We start from the raw sequence: 21,222 nt of genomic DNA, 5'->3' as shown, positions 1-21,222 counted from the left end.
TGCCTTAGCTGTTAAAACACCTGCTTTTGGCTTAGGTCATGATCCCAGGGTTCTGGGATCAAGTCCTGCATTGGGCACCACTAATTCCAGGAATCTGCATCACCCTGAAAGAAGCCTTGTACTCTTTAAGCAGTTAACTCTCCAGCCTCCCACAGACCCTGGCAACCACTAATCTGTTTTGTCTCTATGGATTTGCCTGTTCTGAATATCTTATATAAACAGAATCATATAGTATGTGGCCTTTTGTTTGTGGTTTCTTCATTATCAGGTTTTCAAGGTTTATCCATGTTGTAGTATCTATCCGTGCTCCATTACTTTTTTTTTTTTAAGTAGCCTCCATGTCCACTGTGGGACTTGAACTCAGGACCCTGAGATCAGGAGTCACATGCTCCAGTGACTGAGCCAACCATGTGCCCCAGTTCTTCATTACTTTTTATGGCCAATTAGTATTCCACTGCATGGATATACCACATATTACTTACCCATCCATCAGTTCATGGACATTTGGGCTATTTCTACTATTTGGCCATCATGAATAATGCTATGAAAGTTCATGTACAAGTATTTGAGTACATGTTTCCAATTCTCTTGGAAATTATATTATGAATTGTCAGGTCAGAGGGTTAACTGTTTAACTTTTTTGAAAATTGCCAAATGTTTTGTAGATGACCTGCACCACTTTTCATTCCTACACAAATGTATGAGGGCTCCAGTTTCCCCACTTTTTTTTAAAGATTTTATTTATTTATTTGACAGAGAGAGATCACAAGTAGATGGAGAGGCAGGCAGAGAGAGAGAGAGAGAGAGAGAGAGAGAGAAGCAGGCTCCCTGCTGAGCAGAGAGCCCGATGTGGGACTCGATCCCAGGACCCTGAGACCATGACCTGAGCCGAAGGCAGCAGCTTAACCCACTGAGCCACCCAGGCGCCCCTCCAGTTTCCCCACTTTTTTTTTTTTAAACAATTTATTTTTTTTTTTAAAGATTTTATTTATTTATTTGACAGAGAGAAATCACAAGTAGATGGAGAGGCAGGCAGAGAGAGAGAGAGGGAAGCAGGCTCCCTGCTGAGCAGAGAGCCCGATGCGGGACTCGATCCCAGGACCCTGAGATCATGACCTGAGCCGAAGGCAGCAGCTTAACCCACTGAGCCACCCAGGCACCCAGGAATGACGGAGGTAAGATATTAGAAGAATCTACATTTCAGGATGCCTGGTGCCTTAGCTGTTTTTTTTTTAAAAGCCCCACTTTTTAAAAAATTCAACTATCCCAGTGGTTATGAATTTGTATCTCAGGTTTTTTTGGGTCTGTTTTCTTTTCAGATTTTATTTGTCAGAGAGAGAGCGAGAGAAACAAAATGAGGGGGGAGGGAAAGAGGGTGAAGCAGGCTCCACAAGCTGAGCTAAGAGCTGGATATGGGACTCCGTCCCAGGACCCTGTGATCATGACCTGAGCAGAGGGCAGATACTTAACCAACTGAGCCACCCAAATTTCCCTCATAGTAGTTTTGATTAAAAAGTTTTTTGCACCAAAGGACACCATTCAGGTAAAAAGACATTTTACCTAATGCAGGGCTCTATCCCAGGATCCTGAGATCATGACCTGAGCCCAAGCAGACGCTTAAGGACTGAGCCACCCAGGCGCCCAGCTCCCAAGTTTTAGAGTTCTTTAAATACTCTAGATAGTACTAGGGTCTTATTAGATATGATTTGCAAGTATTCTCTCTCATTTGGTAAAATGTCTTTTTATCTGAATGGTGTCCTTTGGTGCACAAAACTTTTTAATTTTGATGAGCCAATTTATTCTATTTTCTTTTGTTGGTTGGGCTTCTTGTGTCATCCTTATAAAACTCATCTAATCCGGGGTTACAAAGATGTACACCTATGCTTTCTTCTAAGAGTTTATTTTAGCTATGTTTAGGTCTTTGATGTATTTTTAATCTTTGTATATGCTGTTTATAGTCCTACACTTCATTCTTTTGCATGTGGTTAGCTAACTGCCCCAGCACCATTTGTTGAAAAACCTCTTTCCCCATCGGTGGTGGCAGTCTGGTGTCTTTCATGGGTCATGATGCAAACAAAAACAACCAAATACAACCAAAGTTGTTCTAGAAAATAAAAATACAACAACCAAAATTAAAAACTCAATGGATGAGTTAAACAGTTGAAGAAAGAAGTAGTTAACTGGAAAAGAAGTCATAATAAATTATTCAGAACTGAAGAAAAATTTAAGAATAGATTGAATCCTAATAAAATATTTTTATACCTAAGCCCATCTTAGCTAATATGGATAAGACAAGATTAGCCCTAAGGTAGAAACTATTGAAGTTATGTGATGGATTCATTCAGTGAAATTGATTACACTGGTGTCTAATTTTGTATATGTCTAAAATTTGCATGATAAAGTATTTTAAAAGAGGATGAAATAAAAAAAATTTTTTTTCTTCTTCCTGACAGAAACCCAGCTTCTGATGGAGGTGATAAACCCCCCTAAGAAACTAGCTCTAATTGTTTAAGTTATTATTCTTTCATGGTCTTTGGGCCCTTTTACATGATCTCTTTAGGGTCAGAAAACCATAGCCTCACATTGGTATCATTCTGGAATGACGGAGGTAAGATATTAGAAGAATCTACATTTCAGGATGCCTGGTGCCTTAGCTGTTAAAACACCTGCTTTTGGCTTAGGTCATGATCCCAGGGTTCTGGGATCGAGTCCTGCATTGGGCACCCTGCTCAGCTTCTCCCTCTTGTCTGCTGCTCCCTCTGCTTGTGCTCCCTCTGACAAATGAGTAAAATCTTAAAAAAACAAACAAACAAAAAAACCGCTACATTTCTATGTTCTATAGATAGGTATAAGACATGTTCTGGGGCGCCTGGGTGGCTCAGTGGGTAAAAACCTCTGCCTTCAGCTCAGGTCATGATCCCAGGGTCCTGGGATATAGACCCCGCATCAGGCTCTGTGCTCAGCTGGGAGCCTGCTTCCCTATCTCTCTCTGCCTGCTTCTCTGCCTGCTTGTGATCTCTGTCAAATAAATAAATAAAATCTTTTAAAAAAAAAAAAAAAGGACATGTTCTTACTATACTATTTAATATTTAAGTAAACCACAAAAGGCCAGGGATCATACTTATAGAAATCTGTAAATATTGCATATTTCATCATTCCAATGATATGAAATGGTGATGGGGCTAAGTGGCAATCGAGAACCATGGTTTGATTTCAAAGAACTGTAGGTAGAAGTCAGATTTGTCATTTGTAAGGGCAACCAACAGGCCAGGTTTGAAATTCACAAGATTGGAACCTAATAAACTCCTGGGTGAGATATGAAGAATATATCCAGTGAGTTCATATTAAAGTTTATTAAATTTTTAAAATTTAAGTAAATTCTATGCCCAATGAGGGGCTTGAATTTACCAACCCTAAGATCAACATTTGCATGCTCTACCAACTGAGCCAGCCAGGCTCCCCAAGCTCCATCGAAGTTTAGAACCAAAATGTTAATATGTTGATGAGGAAAGAAATGACGGCAGAGTTCCTTTATTCCAGAAATAGTTTAATACAATCGTAGTACAGTTATGAAGTCACATTCAATCCACTGAATATATTCAAGGTATTAATAAAAATATTATACATCTTTACTCACTACCTTAATATAATTAAAGTATTTGGTTCTTATAGATGAGACTACTTGCCATATTCGTTCATATCTGCACTGCAGCATGTAAGTAAATCCATAGATTATGGTAGTGGGGCTTTTAGTGCTTTCTGATCTGAAGTCTAAGTATCAAAACTGAATATATTTTTTTAAAATGCCACAATACTTGAATCCTAGAAAGAATAGTCAACCAATTTAAGGCAAGATATTCAAAGTTTTTACAACTTTAATTTGAAAAGATGAATACTTTACCAAAGATCATACATGCCTTAACAGCTAGCTACCTATAGATTTTTATAAAGGCAGTAATAAAAATGTCAGTGCAAGTTCTACCTTGGGTTCCTCAGTAGAGAAAATAATAGGTTCTTGGAGTACTCCATTATTTTCGAATCCCAAAACACTGCAAGAGGAGAGAATTCTGGTGCAGGACTTACATGTAGCATTATTTTTATTCAGTAAAGATAGGTATAAAACATTGTGATTATACATAAAAATTAGTGTCTTGGCCAGTTTGTTTAAACTTTTGCTTCAGATTTACTTTAATGCAAGCTTTAAAAAAAATGTCTAAAAAAAAAACTGATTTAAAATCTACTTAAAGTAGTAGTGCAAAGAGGCGCCTCTGTCCCTTTTTTTTTTGGTAAGGGCTGAAGATTAGCGTTTTACAAAGAAATAACTTATATTAAAATATATATAAAATATGTGTATTTTTTTAATGACCAAAGAAGGCACAAAATGAGTTAAATTAAGAAAAACATTACCACTTGTCCTGAACTCTGGTTAAACTGTACAGTATTAATCATAATATACATTTTTAGGTAAGAAATCCAGATTTCTTGTAATTGAAAAGTGACACCACATTGTCTACCTCTATTATTTGTGCTAAAAGACACGGCTGTAACAGACTGCAAATAAGCAGTACATACTGCATCCCATTAACAATGACCTTTTACCAAGACAGGTTTAGTTTTTTTTTTAATGTTTTTTTTTCTTTTTCTTTTTTTTTTTTTTTACAGTGGCTATGTGACAATTCATGGAATGGAATTATGTTTCCAAAGCTTAAGTGAAAATATCTAACACTTCTTTATATCTGCAAAAGTACTTACAAACTTTAAGGAAATGTTAACTGGATGTGGAAAAAGTAAATAAATGGTGGTGCTTTGATTTGCATTTTAATTAAATTATTAAATAGACAACATATTTTAACATTAAGAAAAAAGACATTCATCTATCATACTAATGGGGTTTCCTACAAATGGACCATTAGTGTTAGGCACCAAAAATTTCAAGTTTTTTTTTTGTTTTTTGTTTTTTAAAACCTATCTCACTGATACATCCTCAACTGTTCTATTTCTGCTCTACAGGTTTCACCACTTACATTAAACACCTGCACAGTTCATAAAAATTGTTATGGGCAACTGAACTGGAGATTGTCCTTTCTCTATTGGTATTCTTCATTGCGTATTTTACCAGTTATCTCACAGCAACTAGATTACTACAATCTCTATTACCATTTAAAAAGTGTCTGAAATTCCATTGAGCCATGAGAATTAATTTATCAACATATTTACTCAAACTAAATATAAAATTATGTGTGTAGCTGAGTGAATAATAAAAATGCATTTTATCCTTAATGGTTATTGTAGAATAATTTCAATCATGTCCCTTATGATTCTGAATCCCACTGTAATAAGTAATTCATGTGAATGTATAATGTTTGCAAATATAAGTAAGATACCTTACAAGACAAACTTTGCTATAAAAGTCTACATTAAAATTCAGCCTGGACCCTAGAATTCTTGTCCTGGGCCTCCTGTGAAGAGTCTGCCCTATTCATTGAGTTCTACCAAACAGGAATGGGTATGTGAGTGAACAATTTTCACTTGCTTAATGAGTAAGTGGAGTATAGATACATGGGAGGTGGATTACCAAAGTTCAGTTCACACTCCTGGGAGTAAATGTAGTATTATAATGGAATGATGGCATTTACTATACAGTTACGTTGATGAATCTCATTCAGTTATGGGGCAACAAAAACATAAATCACGTGTCTAAGTCACATGAGAAGAAATAAAATCTTTCTGTGGGAAAAACACTAGTAAATGTAGATAATTCTTTAGTAAGTTGAAAGTGAGTGAAAACTTACTAATTATCAAGTCAGAAAAAAATCAGAATGAAGTGCCAGGGAAGCATATGAAGTTAAGGCACCATTATTTACAACTTCAGTGATTGGCACTCATTCTGAAAAAGGTTTTAAAGACATGAGTGATAAAAAGCAGTATTATTTTCCCCTACTTCTATAAACTACATAGTAGTTCTGAACATAACTATTATTTGTGCTTTGCTTTCGGCCCTGTGAATAGCAGCTGCATTTTCTGGTAACATCCTGCACCTTCCCTTTCCTTTGGTGTTAGTGAACACACACAGTGGTAAAGGCTGTAAAAGGTGCAAAACAGGAAAACATGCTGTGTCTGTGTAAGAAACAATGTAAAACAGATGGCTGAATTGACACCGTACTGTACTATCAGACCAAACTAAAGCTATTACTCTGAAAGGATTACATCCTTCACCAACTCAAGAGTCTTTTTCAGGACTTACTGTATATTAAGTTTAGGGTTTATAGGTTTCTATATGACTTGAAAACAGCAATGGCTTCAACTAGTTCATAAAAGTTAATTATGTGACTGTTGGTCCAACAGATGTGTTGAAATGCAGTAAGTACATTTACTTTATAATTTCTAAGTTTAAAAATATTATACAAAGTTCCCAAGTGTGTGTGTGTGTGTGTGTGTGTGTGTAAGTATTTATAACTATTCTTGCTTTCAAAGTTCAGAAATTCACTAGCTTACAAATAGGTTGCTGCAGCAGTTAGTTGATACCACTTAACTGTCTCTTTGCTCAAGTTGAAATCTTTTAAAGGCAGGGTCACTCCACCGAGGAAAAAGTTCTCCCGCAGAGACTCTGCACTGAGAACACTGAGTTGAAGTTCTCTCTGTCTTAGGGTTTCCTTGCTATATCCACTGTACACAAGCTAAAGCAAAGGCAAAAAGAAAACAGTAAGTTACATATTTTTTTGTTTGCTTGGTTTCTTGGATTATTTTAAGTAAAAACAGAAGTGAGATTAGTAGTTAAAAAGACAACAATTAATAACACTGATTATGACACGTTTGGTAGAATTTGCCTCATATTTAGATGCACATTTTATATTTCAGGAGTCTTAGATTTTATTATCATTCCTCTGAGTGTCTGACATAGAAATGCACAGAGTAGAAAATTATTATTGTCTAAACACTGACAACATGGATTTCCTGAGCTGGAGTTATGGGGAAGGGAAATGCAATTACAAGGTGGCATGCCTTGAGATGGTCTGACACCTGGGAAAGAGAACGGAAGGTAGCAAGTGGCGATAACACAGCTATTTTACAAAAATGAAGGATTAGAATTTCTTTTTGTTGTCTTTTTTTCTGCTAGATTTTATATGCCAAGGAATAATAAATAAAAGAAGTATTTTCATATTTTGCATATTTCAATGCAAATTCACCAACTACCAATACAGCTTACAGCAAATCTAGAATGCTAAAAATTAGCTCTCTGACACACCACATTCAGCACTTAGAACTATTTTCAGCAAGGCCTCACCCTAACTTCTGAGAGAGATCTCTTAATCTAGTCCTTCTTATTGTTTGACTAATAAAAATTAAAAACTGATCACATTTCATTTCTTGAAAGTATACTAACTAGGAAACAAACTAATACTTCTTTTATTTTTTAATTTTTTTTCAAGATTTTATTTATTTATTTGACAGAGAGCGAGATCACAAGTAGGCAGAGAGGCTGGCAGAGAGTGAGAGAGGAGGAAGCAGGCTCCCTGTTGAGCTGAGAGCCAGATGTGGGGCTCGATCCCAGGACCCTGGGATCATGACCTGAGCCGAAGGCAGAGGCTTTAACCCACTGAGCCACCCAGGTGCCCCTAATACTTCTTTTTGAGAATAACACCAACTTGTCTTCACCAAACATTGTATATGCTTTTCAAGAGCTACAAGGCTATTCTGCAGTTTTAACAAACTTAAAACCTGATGAAAATCCACATTTATTTCCAGACATTTTTGTGTGGATGTGATGTTAATGTGCACAAATAGTGTGGTGTTTATCCTAAAAAGTATCTGACTAAAGGTTAGCAGATTTTAATAGATGAGTAAGTTCATAAGGTGACCATGAATAGCTCAGCAAAGTCACAGTTTTGCTCTATCCTGTTCAGCTAATGCTTTGCTTACTGCTTTTAGCATAGAGCACTCTATCTGAAGTGGCTTGCTGACAGCCTGAAATGAATTAGGAGGATAATTTTGAAACTATATCCTATCAAACAAAGGTAAAGTTAGTTTTAGGTAAAGGTAAAGATGTTTTAAAAGGATAAACAGGAAGGGCTTTGGAGAACTTCAATTATCTGAGGGGCTGCCACAGAGGAGAGAAAGACTAAATTCTGTATAGTTCCAAGTCATACACCTGAGACCCACAGGTGCAAACTACAGGCAGTGAAGATTCAGCCCAGTATTTAAAAAAATAAAATAAAAATTACACACACACACGCTGTAACTGCCCAAAACAAAGTGGATGGACTAGAAGTATTTCAGCATAGACTGGATAACAACTTCTTGAAAATGTTGTAGAGGGAGTTCAGTCACTGGAAAGGTGGTTGAAGATAACTCCTAAGATCTTTTTAAAACCTAAGGCTCAATGATGGTTTAATTCTGCCACATTTGATAAGTATCACTAGATTGCTACTGATTGGCTTTACTAGTACAATAAATAGTTCTGAATCTGGTACCTAAAAATTTTTAATTTAAACTGTTTAAAATTTAAAGAACAGATCTAAGACATTTTTAGAAATGACTTTAACTTACCATCTCATTGAATGTTGGATTCCTGGTTTTTCGTGAAATTTTGGTTTTACGTTTGGATGTTTTGTGGGTATCTGGAAGTAGGTATGTTTTGACGTATGGATTTGGGTCAGCTCCATCCTCAGTAACCTATAAAGAAAAGTTTTCCCTTAATAGTAATGCTTCCTACCAAGGTATAGGTCTTCTCTACAATCATTATTTATAATCACTCACAAGGTCTTTGATGTGCATCACCATGATGAAAAGAGTACCATTTCGGTAAGAGATAGATAATTTCACTGCTCCTCCAATTTGGCCTGGAGTAGGACTGAATGGACCTGCATCTGAAAAAAAAAATACAATCATCTTTATTTTATCTTGCTTATAGTGGTACAAACTACGTCAAAAAAATTTTGCTTTAATTCCAGGATCATCCTATGTGGGGAAAGGAAAAGGTAAATAACCCAGTAGGCTACTGATTTGTAGTTCTTTAATAATCACATTCTATTAGGAAAATTATGTTTATCCAGAAATTGACGGGCTTAGAAGGACTATCCTCCTCTCATTCTCACTGGAGTAGAGCCAGTAACCCCACTGTCACTCTACCACATTAACTGAGAAATTATTAACTTGCAAGTCATAGGGAAGCCATCAATTATCAATAAAGAGAAAAAATAATCTCACCTGCAGACCTAGCTATTCCTTCAGCTTTTTCATCACGAAGTAAAGGATGGAAAAAAGTACAAACAAGATCACACTAAGAAGAGAAAAAAAAATGTATTAATTTAAATATCATGTAGCACCAAGAATAGAATATTCTTTTTTAATTAAGACAGTCACCTCTGCTACATCCGTTGAAGCACTCATCAAACTCTGTAAATAACTGTTTAACTCAATTTTCCTTTTGGCTGCTACATCTTTTATGTGTGTTCTTCCTAGAACCATCCTATTAGGAAAGCTACAAAAGAAAACACAAGGGGGATTTAAATTATTTCACTTGGAAGTATTTATAGAATTAAGCACAATACTTATTTAGAAATATATATATTTTAAAAATATATATACTTAAATACAAAGTGGAATTTTAATCTTCTAGAAAGTAAATTTCTGTAATTTCTTTTCAAGTACTGGAGATGAAATAGTTCAAGTACTTGTTAGCCTTTTATAAACCTTGGTACAAAAGAGACACTATTTTGCTATTTTATTACTTACTTTCTACTGTTTTTTCCCTAAAGATTAATCTGTTTACATATATTTTACGCATATCTTATCCTCCAAAATCATCATTACTCAATCAGCCACAGTTCCTGTTGATATCAGTCTCATACCCTTGTCAACACTTTGTCCACAAGTAACACAGGGGACAAATCAAGAATAATCTTAACTTTGCTTATTTTGCTAACAATGAAAAATGATACCGCATGTGGAAATAAACTGATACCCACACTTTGTTGACTCTTCATTTCTGAAATCTAGTCTAAGAAGAGTATGAGCAGCCCGACACCAGAAATCTGTTGGTCATTAGCTACATTAAAAATGAGGGCTTTAGGGCGCCTGGGTGGCCTCAGGTCATGATCCTGGAGTTCCGGGATCGAGTCCCACATCAGGCTCCCTGCTCAACAGGGAGTCTGCTTCTCCCTCTGACCTCTCCCTTCTCATGCTCTCTCTCTCAAATAAATAAATAAAATCTTTAAAAAAAAATGAGGGCTTTAAAAGGGTTAACAGATAGAAAACTAAGTACTAAGATTTTGACCAACAATCTCACTGCCTCAGCTTATTTTATTTTATTTATTTATTTGTCAGAGAGAGAGAGGAGCAAGAGGGAGCATAGGCAGACAGAGTGGCAGGCAGAGGCAGAGGGAGAAGCAGGATCCCTGCCAAGCAAGGAGCCCGATATGGGACTCGATCCCAGGACGCTGAAATCATGACCTGAGCTGAAGGCAGCTGCCCAACCAACTCAGACACCCAGGCGTCCCAGCTTATTCTTTTTTAGAGGTGCTCGGTATGGCCATAATTATTTTTGCAGTGATTTAAAATCCGATTTTGCTAAAACCAAGATTCCAAATTATTGTGTTATGTTACAGACTATGGTAGAGACAAAAATTAAAAGATTCTATAATTAGGAGAGCTTGGGTGGTTCAGTTGGTTAAACATCTACCTTCAGCTCAGGTCATGATCCCAGGGTCCTGGGAACAGAGTCCTATATCAGGCTCCCTGCCCGTCAGGGAACCTGCTTCTCCTTCTCTCCCACCTTCCCACTCCCCCACCCCCTTCTTGTGCGCGCTCTCTCTAATAAATAAAATTTTAAAAATAGATAGATGAACAAACAAACAAACAAACAAAAGATTCTACTAAATTCCTTGACCTCACTGTAAAGGTAGTTGCAGTAACAATTTACCTAACCCAGTATGACTTCAAACAAACAAACAAACAAACAAAGAAAAAGCTTCAGCTGAAATTAGAAAACTAGAAAATCCCCAAATTTAAGTTTAGGATCCCATTTATTCAGTTTATTCACTCAACAGGATCTTACAGTTCCCTGTCTATGGATAGTACTATTATCAGGCCTTGAGATACAGAGAAAAGTCAGTCACACATGGTCCATTGTATCTTACTAAATGTTTACACAAAGCTTTTGAGTGACACATGGTAAGAAACTGTTTCCTATAAAAAAAGGATTAATGTACAAAAATGGGAACATACCCTGGTAACTTCCAAAGTGGAAAAATAATACTGAGCTTATTGTGAAGTTCCTGAAATTCATCGAAAGTCCGGAACACAAATGATGGCTCTAACTGTCCTTCCCTCAAAATTCGGACTACATAAATCTGAAAAGAAACCACACCCCAAACAGATTAAGACAAACAAAACAAAACAAAAAACCTTTCTGGAAAGAAAATTTACAGCTTGGTCAAGTGCTTTTAACTTAGTAATATATATGTCACTGAGAGGAAAGAGCATACATGAAAGTCATTGTATTTATAGACATCTAACTAAATCTAAGAGTGATATTAACTATAAGATATATAAACAAGAACTGGAAAGTGAAAATCATTTACTTTCAGGATTATATATAATAAATGTACTTCCTGAAATTTATAAATTTAGGACATTTCCAATGAACACATTAATAAGCTCCTTTAAGAGCATAAATGAGAAAGGCAAAATTTATGGTGACAGGATGAGAAAAGACTTGTTTAACTGGATATTTATAAAGTATTTATAAAGTCAGAGTACTTTACAGAATAAAATACTGGTGTAGAAAAAACTATTTCTACGGAAGACCAGAAATAAATTCAGGGATATATAGAAATTTAGTACATTTAAAATATGCTAACATTATAATATCTATAACATAACATAATATACTGTTATAAATCATTGGGGCAAAAAATGGAATATTCAATGAAATGGTGTTAGGATAAAATACTAAACTTACAAAAATTTACTAACAATAAAATAGGTGAAAATTAAAATAATAAAGTGGCTTTCTAAAATATCAGTTTGTCAAGGATTTAAAGACTGCTGCAGGGTGCCTGGGTGGCTCAGTTGGTTAAGCGACTGTTTTCAGGTCATGAACCGGGAGTCCCAGGATTGAGTACCGAATCCAGCTCCCTGCTCAGTGGGGAGTCTGCTTCTCCCTCTGACCCTCCCCTTCTCATGCGCACTCTCTCTCATTCTCTCTTTCAAATAAATAAATACAATGTTTAAAAAAAAAATAGACTGCTGTAAAGTATTTTCCAATTAAATTATGAGCACAATGATGATAATGCTATTCATGGGGTGGTGGTAAGCATATTGAAGATCTTGCTTTTGTTCAAACTTGAATTTTATATGTGTGTGTGTTTAATGATACTTCAGCCCTAAAAAGTGGAATGAGAACTGAAGATTTTATGTGTTTTTACATAGGTGGATTTTGTTACAGTGAGCAAGCTTTACCTTAAAATTAAGAACAAATTGAAGAAAGGAGAAAAAGCAAAATACCACCTTTTAAGTCTTGTCTCTGGAATAAAGAATACTGTTTGTCCCCCATAGTTTGGGAGCAAATTTACTAATAAATAAATACCAAAAAACAATTAGGGATTCCTCAAATATTTGTTTATTTTTGGACCATCCATGGAGGAAAGAAGTATGAAAAGAAAAACATGTATGCATGCATGAGTCTCTACAAATACCAAAACCATACTTACATAATGTTTATCTGGGTTGTATTTCTTATGATAAGTGAAAACAGAGACTTCCTTGATTCGACCATCTTGTCTAAATGAGTACGTTTTGGGCGAAAATGAAAGGATGGGCTCATCATTGGAAGGAAGACCAGAAAAACGCAACTGAGCAAGATTGTGAATGAAGAAGTTAAACTTTGTGGCAATGCTTCCCAAACTTGATTCAATAAGCCTACAAAAAATCAGAAAATATGTTAATAGTAAATATTCATGAGAAAACATGTTCAGTTCTTTGAGCATAATAAAGGATAAAGACATTTTCATACCTTTTTAAAAAAAGTTAAGATTTTAAAACTCTACACCCAATGTGGGGCTCGAATTTACAACCCTGAGATCAAGAATCTCACATTCCATCAACTGAGCCAGCCAGGAGCCCATTAAATTCTTTTTTGTTTAATCTATCTACCTGTCTATCAACCAAGATATGTAAATCTCTTTTTAAAATAAGCTCTAGGCCCTTGGGCCGCCTGGGTGGCTCAGTTGGTAAAGTACCGACTATTGATTTCTGTTCAGGTCGACTATTGATTTCTGTTCAGGTCGTGATCTCAGGGTTTTAAGACTGAGCCCTATCTCTGGCTGCAGGGAGCCTCCTTAAACTTCTCTCTCTCCGCCTCTACATCTGTCCCTCTCCTACCCCGTGTAAGTGAACTCTAGGCCAAACATGGAGCTTGAACTCACGATCCTAAGATCAAGAGTCACATGCTCTACTGACTGAGCCAGTCGGGCGCCCCCTTTCCATTCCTTTTAAAATATTAAGCATATTCTCACTTTGCCAGGATTTTCCCTTGTTCTTTAGGCGGCCAAAAACCTATTAAAAGATAGTCCATCCCAACAAAATATTTTAGCACAAGAAAATCTCTATTCCATCCCATCCCACTGTCTCCCAAGAAATGATGCTGTATTTCTTGAGCTCTGTGGGATCTAACATTAACTTAAAAACTATTAGGGATAGAAGATGATTGGTATAATGCCAAAAAAGATGATCATTATTTAATTCCCTTTTAATAAATAGGGAAGTTGAAAACAGGTATAGAAGGAAGCACTGAAAGTAATCCAGGGGTGCCTAGGTGGCTCAGTCGTTAAGCATCTGCCTCCGGCTCAGGTCATGATCCCAGGGTCCTGAGATCGAGCCCCATGTTGGGCTCCCTGCTCAGCGGGAAGCCTGCTTCTCTCTCTCCCACTCCCCTTGCTTGTGTTCCCTCTCTCGCTGTATCTCTCTCTGTCAAATAAGTAAAATCTTGGGAAAAACAAGTTATCCAAATTTAATAAAATCTTTTCTATCAAATAGTAGTAGAATCTGGTATCAGACTTCTTCAAATAATCATTAATTTCCCTCAGTTGGAAAAAGAAGTTTTGACAGAATTGGGAGTTTCATAGTAACAAATTTGGAAAGCAGGCTTGGATAAAACAAATACTGTCTCAGAAGCAGAATAAAGAAATCCAGAAAGAGGAAAGAGATTCAAAAAATAAAAGTCTAGAACTTCACACAAAGGTTCTTGCTTTGCTATGGACTGAATATTTGTATCCTCCAAAATTCCTATGTTGAGCCCCAACCCCACAGGGCCTTTATGGAGTCAGTAATCAATATTAGATGCAGTCTTAAGGATAAAAATGATCCAAAAGAATTAGTGTTCTTAAGAGACAAGAAAGCTTATGCTTTCTTGCTCTTTATCTCCTCCTTTCCTGTGAGGAAACAAGTAGGCACCAGAAAGTGAATAAGTTCACCAGAAAGTGAATAAGCTGGCACCTTGATTCTAGGACTTCCCAGCCTCCAGAAGTAAGAGAAATTAAGTCTATTGTTTAAGCCATGTCATTTATGATTATTTTGTTATGGCAGCTCAAGCAGACCAATACCTGCCTGCTTTATAGTTTTGCCTAGAGAAGCCAAGTGAATCTCTTTTGAAAAACAAAACAAAACCCATCAATACCTAAATTATCAGGATTAGTTTAGAAGGCTATACAAAAGTCAGCTTCCTTCAATTCAATTCAATTCAGCCCAGACTCTTGAGACTAGAGAAGTCCAGTCCAGTTTTCTATCTCTTTTCCACTGAGAGGAAGAAGGCAAGAGAAAAGAGAAAAAAGAACATGAGCTCTTAGGTCCCTCCCTTCTGTGGCATAATAATGAGGTGGTATCCCTAGATAGTGACCAACCTGGTCACCAGACTTTTAGAACATACTTGCCAGGAAAATCTGCTTTTAAAGCAAAAATGACAAGTTCAAATGCCAGTACTTAATATATGTATTTTAAGTACTACATCTTATAGTAACAATTTATTATAGCAGTGTCCCAGAGTTTGCAGTTTTAATTATTTATGGTATCCATGAAAATGGTTATGGCAAAATCCTGAAAAACAGATTAGTACAGGTATTATTTTAGGGGAAAATCCAACACACACACACACACACACACACACACACACACACACATCCTTGTACTTGGCACTATAGAAAATATGCTTTGCAGAAATAGGTCATAAATAGGATGTTTATAATTCAAGTCATATACTAAATAAAACCTGAGTCATTTTGAAAAATAAATTTTTTAGTGTTATTACAAATCCTTTATATTTATTCAGTAAATAAACTTCTGACATAAAATATACTTTGGATAAACCTACTCTTTGCTAATACTGTGAATCACAATTATTTCCTAAAAATCAGATTCTGATATATAGCATTTGTTTAAACTAAGGAAAACAAATCAAAGCTCTGTGCCTTCTCTAACATATTTAAATATGCCTTACCTAGTAAAGAAAATTGTAGCTTCTGCATCGGTAGTTTGTGGCTGAAGTGCATCTCTAACATATTTCAAGTCTTGAATACTTGTAAGTTCTGGTAACCCTGAAGGAATCATCTAAAGAAAGGGAAAAAGAGTTTGTGAGTTACTTTTTAAAAGTCTGTTCCCCACCCATCCCTTAAAAGCTGGCCAAGTAATTAGAACTAAAGCAAACCAAATAATCACAGTTTTGAGGAACTTATATTAGTCTTATAGGCACCTAAGTGATTCAGTTATAAATGGGAAAAACTGAGATCATATAATTGTTGGAAGTCACAAAGCCAGTTTAAAAACCTGTAAAATTCGGACCTTTTAGTCTAGTCCTCTTCATTTTTTAAAAAATCAGGTTCAGTCTCAATAATCACAGCAGAGGTTTAACTTAATACACACCCAGAAAAGTACAGAAATCTGAACACCAAAATTAAGAAACAAAATATGTTCCAGCATCCGAGATGGCTCTCAGGGTCCCTTTTAGTCAGTTACTTTTACTCCACACCTCCAAGGTAGATGTGACTTACATTTTATATTTTATATAAATGATGTCTGGCAATTTTTGAATATTTGGTAACACTATTTCTGACATTTGAAACTATGGTAAATTTTATTCCAAAATATCCTTCTTTAGCTATTGAAACAGAGCATTAATGTAAATTAATTAAGGGCTTATAAAAGAAAACAGTTACCAGTGAAAGAAGGTTAAGAAAGAGGTTTGTCTGCTTTCTTATTAAGTTGTAGGCTTGACAGCAGAGGTCCACAAACAACTGGAAACGAATGGTAGGCTTTTCACCCCCATTAATGACATATGCCATATCAGAGGTAAGCACAAAAGGAGCCCGATCCCTATTTAAAAAGAAAGTACACAACACAAAGTAATATTTACAGAATATATTCAAATAGTGCTTTTGTTACCACATGGTTATTGAACTAAGCTACCTGAGCCAGAGCAATTTCCAACTGGGAAATTAAGAATCAGGCAGGTTTGAATCTGCATTAAAACTTATAAATTTGCATTTTTCAGAAAAACCATCATATAATCAATCTCATTATTTAGATAGAACACATATATGAATTTTTTCCAAGATGGTATTTGTAAAATCACACACTCAAATAGAGAACAGTACAGAGAGAAAAGTTCGGCACTCATTGCCATCATACAAATGGGAACATTCCTAATAGGTACCACTAAGTAGTTAAATATATCTTAATTCATTCCAACAAATGTTACTAAACACGCACACACACAGGGAGAGAGACAGACTCATTCTTATCTACTACAAGGTCAAGTCATTTGTTAGGATCTTTTTTTAACACCTAGTCATACTCAATGAGAGCTATAAGACAATAACAAGAAAAGAGGCAAATTTGGGGACATTAATTTGTGGAAAAATCCCTTTCTTTTAAAATAAGCTGTGTCCAGGGGGACCTGGGTGGCTCAGTCAGTTAAAGAGTCTGCCCTTGGCTTTGGTCATGATCCCAGGGTCCTGGGATTGAGCCCTACATCGGGCCCCCTGCTTCGCATAGAATCTGCTTCTCTCTCTTCCTGCTGCTCCCCAGCTCTACCCTGTTTGTGGTCTCTGTCAAATAAATAAATAAAATCTGTAAAATAAAATAAGTTGTGTTTACTAATTAAAATCAATGTTTCGCTAAATGTGTCAAAAGAAAGGTTCCTCAAAATATCCAAATACATCAATCTTAAGTAAAATTCTGATCCTATCAAAATGAAAACATCTTGATTACTTGAAATGACAGAACTTGAAGTCATTTTAGCATTACTTGAAATGACAGAACAAAGTCAACGGCCTCTTTAATTAACCTAAGAAAGCAAACCAACAGTTTCACTTTTCTTGGGAAGAGGAAAGTGGACAGAAAAGGAATACTTAGATTCTAAAGTGGTTGACATTAAAACCATCAAAAACTTAACCACTGTGTGGTAAGAAAAGTTGAATTCTTTTTCTTTCAAGTAAAATTATTGAAACTCTTCCAGATATATGTACACATGTGGACAGATACAGATTATTTTATTAATACCTTTTGAAAAGTGATCCACAATGTGGAAATTCTGCTTCAGAATTACCTGGAGTACTTATTTTTCTTGTTTTTGTTTTTTAAAGGTAGGCTCCACCCAAAGTGGGGCTTGAACTCACAACCCTGAGGCCAAGAGTTGCAAGCCCTACTGAGCCAGCCAGGCACCCCTCAGGGTACTTGATTTAAAAAAAAAAAAAAAGGGCCCCTCTTTTCTTCAGCAGCAGCAACAATGTGAGTACCTTTTGAAGCTACCAAACATCTGTGCATGGCCCAAAAACTTGCCAAAGTCAATGTGAAACATGTGTCCTGTGCTTCGAAGCATTATATTATCATTGTGTCGATCACAGATGCCTAGGACATAGGTGGCTACACAGCATCCAGCACAAGAATAGATAAAATTTTCTGAAGCCTATAATAAAGATAGAGAATTATTTTAGAAAAAAATTATTTTTAAAGGAGGCAGGTTATAAAGATTAAAGTAATTCATCACCCTTTGAAAACACTATCGTGACTCACTTTTTCAACACCTTATAAACTAGGTTATGATAACAAAATTCAGCCTTGTCATATTTCAAAAACAAAAACACCCTTCTAAAGGTGGTTACTGCCCTATCTCTCCCATCTATTATCCTTTAACAGGCAGAGAAACTGCCAGTCCCTACTTGGGCTACATGCTGCCTTTAAACATCTTTTAAGAATCATCTTTGTGCAACTCTGTTCCTCACAGGCTCTACTGTTTAGTACAAGTGGTGGTAACACTGTGACAAAGATTAATCTGAATAAAAGAATATTTTTCCTTTTTTTGGCTTATAGGAAGGGCTTGTATGAAGAAAGCTTGTATCTTTAAACATACAATAGTATAATTAATATGTTTTGTTGACTCCTTATGTCATCTGCAAGTTTTTTGAAGCTGGAGATCTCTCACTTCAGTCTTACCCGCCCTGGGGATTAAATTATTAACATAGTATCATGCAGAAGGATGCAGCAAGATGTATACAATGAGTACTTTTATCTAAAGCATGTGCATTTAGTTTATCCTCAGGGAACTAAATTTCTGAATAGCACAGTCATATGGCTCTACATGTCCATCTGGTTATTTCATAACTCCCCAGAAATCATAAATGATGATGGTAAAGAGCCAAGCTTTACACAGCACTTATCACAAACCAGTCACTACACTACTCTTCCTACACACCTACAAACCTACACACATGCACACTATATGACGTAGGTATGATTATGATTGTCATTTCCCTCATTGTGATGAGGGAAACTGAAACATAGAAGTTCTTTGCCCAAGATCACATAATTTTTAAGTGGCAGACCCAAGGTTCACCCCAAGCAGTGTGACTCTTCTATGTAAAGTACATTAAGAGGCAAATGCATAAAAGGCACTCAGTGTATGCTATTTGACAATTATTTTGTGTCAAACCACTTCCCCAGAACCACAAAAGAGCCAACATTACTATAAAGTATCAGCTTCTGTTGCACTGCTTTCCCCACATCATAAGAAAAGGAAGTGATTTTAAACAAAGAGCTAAATTCCTCTACCTTCTTAGGTCAACAAATAGAATTGGTATTTATCTGTAAATGTGATATGTTAATGACCTGATGACATAAAGGAGGCAGGCAAATGACATTAAAACTGAGATCTCCTTACATTGCCATTGAAAGTGTTCTTGAGGGTGCCTGGGTGGCTCAGTGGGTTAATAACCCTCTGCCTTTGACTCAGGTCATGATCTCAGGGTCCTGGGATCGAGTCCCACATCAGGCTCTCTGCTCAGCAGGGAGCCTGCTTCCTCCTCTCTATCTCTCTGCCTACTTGTGACTGTCTGTCAAATAATTAAAAAAGAAAGTGTTCTTGAGTCTTTCTTAGGCAGTTTAGGATCACTAGAGGCCTTATGTCCTAAGAGATTTCCCTTTCCCTTTTCCCCCCATTTCTATTTTTTCTGAAGTAAACTCTACTTCCCCTAGCCCTCACCGACACGGGGCTTGAACTCACAACACGAAGGTCATGGGGCACCTGTCTGGTTCAGCCGGTTAAGTGTCCAACTCTTGGGTTTAGCTTAGGTCATGATCTCATGGGTGGTGGGACTGAGCCCTGCATTCAGGTCCATGAAGTGGGGAGTCTGCTTAAAGATTCTCTCTCCTCCTCCCTCTGCCCCTCCTGCCACTGATGTGATCACACGCACTCTGTCTATAAAAAAAATGTCATACACTACCGAATGAGCAACTCAGCTGCTCTGAGAGTTCCTTTCTTATTATAGAATTCAAAAGTACGCTAAAGCAAAAAATTGGCACCTCTAATATTAACAGCTATCAACTACAGAATTTACTCTGTGTAGGGCTTTCGTTATAAACGCATCTAACTCTCACAATAGCCTTGTAATATTATTTTTTACAGCCATAATATGTACTATATTACCAAAAAAAAGTACTACAATATTGTAACATATACTACTTCATATCCCAGGTTACTGAAGAACAGAGGAGGTTAATAATTTGCCCAAGGCTCAATACCTGATGACTCAGAACATAGTTCAAGCTCAGAAAGTCTGGCCCATATTTTTCCTCTCAACTCCACACTTACACACATGGAGCCACTCTACTCATTTTCATAACTTGTCCCAAGATCTTTGTGAAATGTGAACATTCTGGGTCATAAAAAGACCTGTTCTGCTGGCCTCTAAATGCATGCTTGGAATATTCTGGGGGTAATTTAGCATTGGTTTCACTCAGATTCTTACTATTAGATAAACTGTTCATATAGAAACATATGTGTATATAACTTTTTTTTTTTAAAAAACTTAGAGAAAGACACTGCTTTCACAACTTAGACTACATGGCTAGTCACCAGAGCTGGAAAATGAAAAGCACTTATAACCTATGTAATACACTTATGATAAAGTTATCTGGAATAAAGAGACTTGCCAATCACCTTTTCATATTCCTCTTCAGAAGGATTGTATTTCCTCAACCACTCTGCAAGTGGTTTATCTTTAAAGGATCCAGTCACACCATATTCCACTTGGATTTTCCTGAGGGTATCTGAAGCAGGAACAAGCTCCACCATACCTTTAACAACAAAACATTAAGCTATGCAAAAATACCTCCCCAAAAGCCTTTAAAAAATTTATAGCTTTCAATCTTTGACATGAGGTATCAGGAATTGTTTCTAAAAAATCAAGTCTGGCAGCCCATGCAAAAAAAAATCTGAGCAATCAAAATAATCTCTTATTTTCAGAAGTACCAAAAATATAACAGTTGAATTTGAATTTAAGGCTCCATAATCTGTACTATACAGGGTGTGCTATACCCTCCACCAAGAATAATAATTTTAATTACTAACTAGATAATATTGACCTAGTTAATAAAGTTACTTAGTTAATAAAGTTTCTCTGATCACATATTTGGGCAATGATGGAGTGTTTCAGAGTATAATAAGCCCTTTCAAAGGTAAGAATAGATTAAGATTGTCCTTATGAGCCTGGGTGGCTCAGTGGGTTAAAGCCTCTGCCTTTGGCTAAGGTAATAATCTCAGGGTCCTGGGATCAAGCCCTGCTATTGGGCTCTCTGCTCGGTAGGGAGCCCACTTCCCCCTCTCTCTGCCTGTCTCTATGCCTACTTGTGATTTCTGTCAAATAAATAATATCTTAAAAAAAAATCCAGATA

General features: G+C 36.3%; 1 protein-coding gene across 7 annotated transcripts in view; it reads right to left on the bottom strand.

The window, feature by feature from the left end:
• Positions 1-3,526: 3,526 nt before the first annotated feature.
• Positions 3,527-21,222, bottom strand: part of PIK3C2A (phosphatidylinositol-4-phosphate 3-kinase catalytic subunit type 2 alpha) — a 170,102-nt gene continuing 152,406 nt past the window's right edge. For 6 of the 7 annotated variants that reach the window (XM_013055870.2, XM_013055869.2, XM_004752065.3 and 3 more), the window contains 11 exons: positions 20,489-20,625; positions 17,790-17,959; positions 16,209-16,365; positions 15,494-15,603; positions 12,714-12,921; positions 11,227-11,351; positions 9,364-9,481; positions 9,208-9,280; positions 8,758-8,867; positions 8,548-8,673; positions 3,527-6,677 (listed from right to left, as the gene is read on the bottom strand). In XM_013055870.2, coding sequence (XP_012911324.1) covers positions 6,492-6,677; positions 8,548-8,673; positions 8,758-8,867; positions 9,208-9,280; positions 9,364-9,481; positions 11,227-11,351; positions 12,714-12,921; positions 15,494-15,603; positions 16,209-16,365; positions 17,790-17,959; positions 20,489-20,625 — 1,520 coding nt within the window. In that variant the 3' untranslated portion in view covers positions 3,527-6,491. Of the gene's footprint in view, positions 6,678-8,547; positions 8,674-8,757; positions 8,868-9,207; positions 9,281-9,363; positions 9,482-11,226; positions 11,352-12,713; positions 12,922-15,493; positions 15,604-16,208; positions 16,366-17,789; positions 17,960-20,488; positions 20,626-21,222 lie in introns of those variants that run through there. The other variant, XM_045066170.1, reaches the window with a different exon arrangement.

This window comes from Mustela putorius, unplaced genomic scaffold (genome assembly GCF_011764305.1).
Source record: "Mustela putorius furo isolate JIRA1106 unplaced genomic scaffold, ASM1176430v1.1 tig00003859_pilon_pilon_pilon, whole genome shotgun sequence".
Lineage (NCBI taxonomy): Eukaryota > Metazoa > Chordata > Mammalia > Carnivora > Mustelidae > Mustela > Mustela putorius.
This window is presented reverse-complemented; position numbering and strand designations above follow the sequence as displayed.